Source organism: Zingiber officinale, chromosome 8A, assembly GCF_018446385.1.
Source record: "Zingiber officinale cultivar Zhangliang chromosome 8A, Zo_v1.1, whole genome shotgun sequence".
Lineage (NCBI taxonomy): Eukaryota > Viridiplantae > Streptophyta > Magnoliopsida > Zingiberales > Zingiberaceae > Zingiber > Zingiber officinale.
In genome coordinates, this window is record NC_056000.1 from 30,009,769 (window position 1) to 30,018,374 (window position 8,606).

At 30.3% G+C, this 8,606-nt stretch overlaps 1 protein-coding gene across 1 annotated transcript; it reads right to left on the reverse strand.

Moving 5' to 3' along the window:
• Positions 1–6,849: 6,849 nt before the first annotated feature.
• LOC122010653 (TPD1 protein homolog 1-like) lies at positions 6,850–7,230 on the reverse strand. Its single transcript, XM_042567163.1, has one exon. It carries the CDS (start codon positions 7,228–7,230, stop codon positions 6,850–6,852), a length of 381 nt encoding a protein of 126 aa, XP_042423097.1.
• Between the last annotated feature and the right edge of the window lie 1,376 nt (positions 7,231–8,606).

The window sequence follows — 8,606 nt, forward strand, 5'->3', positions numbered from 1 at the left end:
CGATGGCCGGTGACTGGCGGTGGATGGCGGCCGGCAGCGGTCTGCAGTGGATTAGGGGTATATTCGGTATTTAAAATTTGATAAAACGGTGACCTCATAATGTAATCGGATTACATAGTATTTGCTTAGTAATCCAGATTACAAAACTTCACTACCTTTTATAATCCAGATTACATTACATTACAAGTTTAAAATTAAACCAAATAAATAATCAAGCTTGTAATATAATCCTGATTACATTACAAGGTAGATTACACCCTACCAAACATAGCCTAACATGGTATGTGAAGAATCGGGCAAGACTAGAAGGATGCATAGCTGAATGTTACCTTGCAGAAGAACGAATGATATTTTGTAGTGCTTATATAAAAACATGCTTCTAGTATTGGTGTTCGTTCTAATATGAATGATGATTTGGAAGATGGATTATTAGAAGGTCACCCAATTTCTAAAGGGAAAGAAAAGATTTTAGAGGACCATGTGTTGCAAGTTGCACATCGATATATGTTATTCTATATTGCAGAAGTTGAACCTTACGTACAGTGAGTGTAGTTAATTTCATATTGTTAATATTGATCTATTACATATCTTGTGTATTCTAACATCTCCCTTCAATGATTTTAAATAGGATGAGCATTGACAAGCTTAAACAAACAAATCATCATTTCTCAAGTAATGAAACATTGTTACAAAAGAAACATATGGAAACATTTGCCGAATGGTTATCAAAACAAGTTCTTGTTAACTCTTCAGGCCGAATTCAATGGCTAGCACATGGTCTAAGAAAGCACGTTACATCATATATGGGATATATTGTAAATGGGCATCGGTTCCACACGATTGATATTTCAAGGTCGACACAAGATAGTGGTATTTCAATTAAAGCCGATATTGTTTGTCAATCTAATACTAATGACAATTCACATACAGTAGGAAGATTATCATACTATGGGGTTATACAAGATATTATTTTTCTAGATTACTATTCTGTCTAAGTGCTTGTTTTTAGATGTGATTGGGCCAATCCTGGAACTAGTATCAGTATCGAAGATGGTCTTACACTTGTCGACTTACACCAAGGACTAAAAACTTTTGAAAGTGATCCTTTCATTTTAGCATCACAAGCAAAGCAAGTATTCTATTCTAGAGATAATGATGAATCAAATTGGTATGTATTGCTAAAAGCACCACCTCGAGGTATTCATAACATGAATGTGCTTGAAGAAGATGTTTATATGTCATCAACACCTTCTGATGTGTCCCTACTTGAGATTAACGTTACTGAGAAAGAACCATACTCAAGGAATGAGTGTGAGGGAATTGATGTAATTGAGAAATGATGGAAATTTTCAACTATAAATTTTATAGTTATTTATTTTGATTGATACACGTTCTTATCAATACTTACATAAGTCTTTATTTATTGTTTTAGTATATTTGTCTACTTATTTATTTTCAACAATGCATCATGTCATATTACATGTTTGATCAGGTCATTACATAGCATTCAAAAGATGAGTAAAATGGTAAAAAAAAAAATGTAGCAAAGGATATGTAGCTGAAATTAGATGATATTGTATTCTATTTTAAATCTTGGTTTATTTTATTAAAGACATTTCAATATCTATTTTTTCTATTTTATAGAAAAATATAACTAATAGGTTATCGAGAATGAACTCTGACTATTCAGCCAATTCATCACAAGATTTGCATGGTAAAGAACCAATTGGTGACGAGACAATTGATATGAAAAAAAGGACAGGGTGCATCAAAGTTAAAAATGGTTAGTAACCAAGATAAGTGCAAAGAGCTGGAGCGTAATGAGTTTGGACAGCCGATTGGAGATAATTCAGTGAAGTACGCTTCTTTCCTAGGTTGCATGATAAAAGAATTTGTATCATATACATTAGATGGACGGAATGATATTGATAAAGAAGTGAAGGATAGGATGTGGAGTTGTCTTCAGGTAATATATTTAGTTGCTTAATTTTTTATTTTCATTTTTATAACAAAATGTAGACATATTTTCATGTTATTTAATGTACAGCTGGCTTATAAAGTTGAGGATTGGAAAAAAAAAATCAAAATTTCAAAAGTTAGCTAAATTGTGGTGCGATAAAAAATCCAAATTGCAAATACTTGCATGAGAAGCTAATACAAGTTGAGTGGCTTCACGAGATCTTAGTTTGTTAAAGCCTGAATTTATGGACCAAAATCAGTGAGACTTGTTTGTACAGATGACATTATTATCTACCTTTTAATTAAGTATTTATTCATTCGGACCATGAGTTGGATGGGAATGCATTGAATTTATTCTCTTGCTATGGTTGGGCAAGAGACTACTAAGTTTTAATATGTTGGATAGTTTGATTATGCGATTTTAACTAATCTTAGGAAAAGAGTGCAAGATTTAGAGCAATGAGAGAAAAACAAGACCACATTTATACAATGAGCAGGAGAGGTTATGCTCGTTTGACTCACATTATGGTAATTAGTTTTAATTTTTTATAATTTAAGTAATAAGTAATTATATATGTATCTTTTGAATTATGCTCTAACGATTTTGTATATATAGAATATTTAAGGAAAAGACAAGTTTGGCGGATACAAAAATTATGAGATTACATGTTTGGATTGAAGGTCACAAGAAAAAAATGAGGAGCCTAGTACTCAAGCTGTTGGAGAGCAAAAGGCGATTCGCTCACCCCCACCAATCCGTTCTTAGGCCAACATGAAGGAGGTAAATCATGGGTGGCTACTAGCCATTAGTGCAAGTGGCTAAGGTATAGGGGAAGGTATGCTCGTACACATCGAATTTCGATCCCAAGATCTCATGTGGCAGCACCCCATGTCTTAATCACCGAATCATCCCGAGGGGACATTATTTATGTAATATCAACTCGATCTATAAAAGATAGCTCATCCATTGTAATTACAATATTGTATAATTATTCATCAACCATCTTATTTTATATTTTATATTTTATTATTTTACTTGGTGTTTTCAATGCATCCAAACATTGCTGAGAATAATGTTACAATATCAATGTCATAAAAGATGACACCTTTATAAGGCATGTTAAATGAAAACACCGATATTGGTTTGTTTGTTCGAATGTTGCCTTGTTTGTGAATAAGTCTTATGGTTACATTAAGTGACTTGGCTTTTAGAAGGGAAAAAAACATAGAAAGACTTTTATCATTAATTCAAATGCACTATAAAGTAGAGGATTTTCTATCCCACTACAAAAATTATTATTTTATAGCCTAAAATGTTTTCTATACCTCCTTGTACATGTATTCTAGGTGTTCTTTTACTTGTGAGTTTGTATATGTGTTCAGTTTCATAAAGAATTCATGTTTGGTAATAAAACCATCCAGAATAGGTTAGTAAGTAAACAACATATATAAAATAAGTTTAGTATGTACACTTAAATACTTTCGAATTATCATGAAGATATTGTTTGACATGATTTGATTGTAGAATTAGATTGATAGTGGTGGCATTTGTAGCGGTATTGGGAATGAATTTGGTAGCAATAGTGATATCAATATTGGTGCAAAAAAAGTGATGATTTTGATCATATTTTTCAGGCAATATCATAAAATTATGTATGTCTAAATCATAAAATTGTTACAAAAATATATAAGATTGAATTAATAATTTGTATTGTTTATTTACAGTCAAATTTAAGAAATGTGACTCGTGGAGATATTTGTGCTAATACTAAATGTAAGCTACTTCATTGGTCTGTTAATGAATTAGTTATTGCAAAAGGTTGAATTGCATCCACAGATCCTAATACAAAAGTACATCACGTTATTCTTGGTGGATCATGTTGAAAAGTTTGGGTTGATAAAGTTTTGTTGGAAAAGATGGACCTAATTCGACCAAATGATCAAATGCAGTTTCTCGATGATGTAATAGGAAGTACGGTTGCATGGTTATCTAAATTTATAGCTGTGTGATTGATACATATTCTACTTATTTATGTGGATTGTAAATTTAATTATTGTAATGGAATAGCTAATTTGTTACAGTTTTGTATCTTGTTTTAGATCTTCAGACCTTTTTTGGTATAATGAAAACTTTAACTTTTATTAATTTTGTATGGATTTAATTTGCACTAAATTTGTTGTAAAATTTTGATTTATTATTTTGTCAAATTGATTTTTTTTTAAATATAGTTACAACATACGCTTGCACATTGTGGATTATTATCCATAGCGCATAATGTATGTCACGGAAAATATTATCCGTAGCGCGCAACGCACTTGTAGAAAATAATATATGCAGCATGTTTTGCATGCCGCGGAAGATAATATCCTCAGTGTGCTTTACGCGCTACGGAAAATATTATCCGTGACATGCAAAACACATTGCGGATATTATTTTCCGCGGCGTGCGTTGCGCGCTGCGGATAATATTTTCCACAGCGCGCAAAGCACGCTGTCAATAATCAAGGACTTTCAACAATTTTTAATTGTGCAGCGTGTAATGCGCATTACGAAAAGTGAATTTACGTGCTGTGAAAAATCTTTTTTTTTATGGTGTAGTAGGAAATTTCCTAATAATTATTGAAGCGAAATCACTTTATCAAAGAAGGTCACCAGTTGAGAAAGCAATCTTCCTACTCAACCGATCAACTTATGTTTCAAATTTCAAACTTGACTGCTTGTCATTAAGGTCCTTTTCTGAGCAATATTGCAATTCCTTTAAATTTTTGTTAAGTTTAAGAGTAAGTAGGAATTAAAAGAGGATGTTCCTTCTCTACTACATAATTGGTCGAGCAAGGGACCCTCAAAGAACATGGAAGTTGTCGGACTAAGTTAGGGTCAGGAACAAATACTGAAATATTGAAAAATCATACCAAAAAATACCGTATATATCGAAATTTTCAATATACTGAAAAATTTAGTATGATATTATACTATACCAAATTTTTCGGTAACGGTAATGATAACGATTTAAAATATTTCGGTATACCGAAATACCGACAAAACTCATATATTAATTTAGATTCCTCCTAAATCAAACCCTAAATGGCTAAACTCTTCCCCCAAACTAGATTCACGTCGCAATTCTTCTCCTTGCGCTACCAACCACTATGCGTAGTAGCCAGAGAAGAAGCACAACATTGATTTACCTCCTCCGTGTTGGTCTAGGTACGAGTTGGCGGGGGCGCTGGGGGCGAGCGAATCGCCTTTTTGCCACAGAGAAGAAGCACAACAACTTAGAAATTAACTTCTTTCTCTAGCTCTAACATTTTTTTCCTGCATTGAATCTGAAGAAATTCGAGCACCGAGCTCTGTTCTAAGAGTTGTGCTTGCTCAAGTTCTTGCCCGATTTTCCGGTGAGTTTTAGCTTCATCTCTTTGGTGGATTTATAGTATTTTAGTAGGATTGATGCCTATATGTTTCCCCTATTTTTCCAGCTAGCGTTTAGCTATTTCCGGCAAGATTTCGACGAGTCTCCGATGAGCCACCACCCTGGGACCACTAGCTACTGATTTAAACTTCAATCTTGCATATTCGGATCCGAAATCCCAGCTCTTGTTCTTATAAGTAACTGTCAAAACTAATTAAATGAAAATATAAAAATCAATCAATATAGAGCCTTTCTTCTAATACTAGAGCTTCTTCTTAACTCATAATACTTACATTAACATCTTCTTTTCTTAAAAGAGCCATATAATTTATACTGAGTCGAATTCGAGAAAATAGAACCAAGGAACCCTAAAGAGGAGACAATAGTCGAGGCTACATGAGATGATTATTATCGTGAAACTTTTCATTGTTGAGCCTAGCCTAGTGTGAACTCTAAAATTAGGTTTTTATAATTTTCTCCATTTGGAATTGCGGCATAACTCTTTGTTCTTATGGATTTGCATTCATGCATACTTTAAAATAAGCAACTGATCTTTACATTAATAATGCCCACACACACCTGCATTTGTACTAGTATAAGGCTATAAGCTTCACATATGAATATGAAAAACAATATAAAATACATCAAATAGTTCATTTACATTCGCTAGTAACAAATTTTGTGTTTTCTTTTTTCCTGGAAATTTTTTTCATCAATTTATTTACATTGCAAGTTTAATGGATCTAATTTGGTAATTGTACGTATATAATTAAATTAGAGAAATGAATTAGACTTTCTATATACATTTTAATATTCAAACCATACATAAAATAATGATTAATTAGTGTGTAATTATTTTGATAACAGAGTTACTATTGATTTAAAAAATATATTTCTTTTAAATTTCATGTTGATATTTCGAATAAATCAATTAATACTGTTATCTTGATTTTTGGATATTGATTTACTGTATATATATATATATATATATATATATATATAACGATATTTTAATAATACTGTACTGATATTTTGATATATCAAAATTTTAATATATTGAAATATTCGATTTTTGATATGATATACCGACCTAGCCTAATCTTTGCCTGTTTCTTTTGTAAAGGAAAACTTAACCTTTTTAAAATTTCCCAAATATTCTATATATTCTTTTGGCTTCATAAGAATATATAGAATATTCTTAGGAAGCCAATTATTATTATATAGAATAGCTATTCCTTGGGCTGCCAAATATTCGATTTTTGGTACGTCAATTATCTGAAACAAAATTATTGTTTTAATTTTAGTTCTTCGTAAGAAGAGAGTCTAACCCCAAAAAAAAATGCATGACGTCTTGTTTTAATTCATCGAAATTGAGCAATTACTTTATTTTAAATGTTATTTAATTATCCGAACCAGTCAACTACAAGAAAGATGCATGGCTCACTATTATTCTCTTACAGTAATCATCCTCTGCTTCCTCTTCATTTGCAATTCTGTTGGATTAGGAAGCTTTCAGCAGACATCGTGAAGGCCCTGTCCCATGCGTAGCTGAACTTGACAGAGAGTGAACTTTGGATGCTCTTCCCGTCGTTGACGAGGTAGTCGTTCCCCTCTCGCCGAAACAGCTTGGGGTCGACTAGCATGGAGCTTGCGAAGCCCTCCGATCGCAGGAGCAATTTCGCAACGTTGCAGTGGCACAAGTTCTTCACCTCCACCTCAAACACTGGATCGTTCCCGACCTTGGCGCCTGTGTTGGTCTGCTGCACCTGAATGCTGGTGAGGCCGCATGGCTGACTTGCGACGATGTCTGCAAAGATATGAAGAAGTAACACAACAAAGAGAAGCTTGACGACGGAGGCCATTTTAACTGCCTTTAATTGGCTTTTCTGTAATCGCGTAGTACTTATAGAGACTAATGTAAATAATAGAAAATAATCTTAGTTAATTTTAATTAATTAAAATTTATTATATTTGGTATACAATTAACATTCATAAATGTAAAAATAATATTTCTAAATATATTATATTTATTACTATGATTATAATTATATGTAATATTTAATCTTTCTGTATCCCAATTTTTTTAAGATAAAAATTAAAAGGACAATTATCAAAAGAACATTCTTTTAAAAAAATTGAAGAAATATGTCATTATATGTTTTCTACCAAAATTACATCCTTTTCTAACACTCATGTAACTAAATCATGTAACTAACTAAAAAATAAATATTTCATTTTTATCAAAATTATTATATATAAAACACAATTATATTAAAATTTTTTTTTATCAACTTAGTTAAAATTAATTAATTTTTATCAAAAATTTCTTTAAGTTGATAAAAAATCATTTAAACATAATTATAGCATCTACCTAGATAGTTTCTGAAAATCCTAAATAAAATATTGTATTAGCTATTACAATATTACAGCAATCACGGAATCTAAAGCACAATTTTACTTAATTTAAGATTTAAGTTTAATTAGAAAATTATTTCCATTAGTTGAGACAATTTTTTTTCCTATCTAATTATTCTAGATTAAGTAATAAATTAAAGCTACCATGTAAGACATGATATAAATAAATATAATTAATTAATTAAAATATGCATGTACATATGTGGTATGTTAAACAAATCAAGTAATTAATAGATATTTCTAATAATGCAAATGTGTCAATCCATTTTGACATATTTTATTTTTTTATTAACTTAATTGTTCCCTTGGATAAATTTTATTAATTAGTTCTATCTATGGTAATTAGTTTTAAAATTTAATTTTGATTTTTTAAAATTTAGGTTTGACTTGTTAAAATTTATAGATTTATTTTATTAAATTTTATTATTTAATATCTATTTTTTGAAAATAAATTCTAATATTTTTTTAATTAGTCATTCTTAAGTAAAGGGTAATTTATTATAATGAATTGAAAATTTAAATTCGAATTTTTTGCATTAAATTTAAATTAGTATTTTAAAGATTTGACCTTTTATTTTCTAAATTTTTAAGATTTAATTTTTATTTTTTAGGATTTAATTTTAAATTTTTTAAATTAGAATTTATCTTATTTGAAATTTTATTTTTGAATTTTAAAAATTTAATTTCAAATTAAAATTTCAATTTATACTTTAGAATTTGAAATTTTATTAAAATATGCATGTACATGAAAAGTATGTGGTATGTTAAACAAATCAAGTAATTAATAGATATTTGTAATAATGCAAATGTGTCAATCCATTTT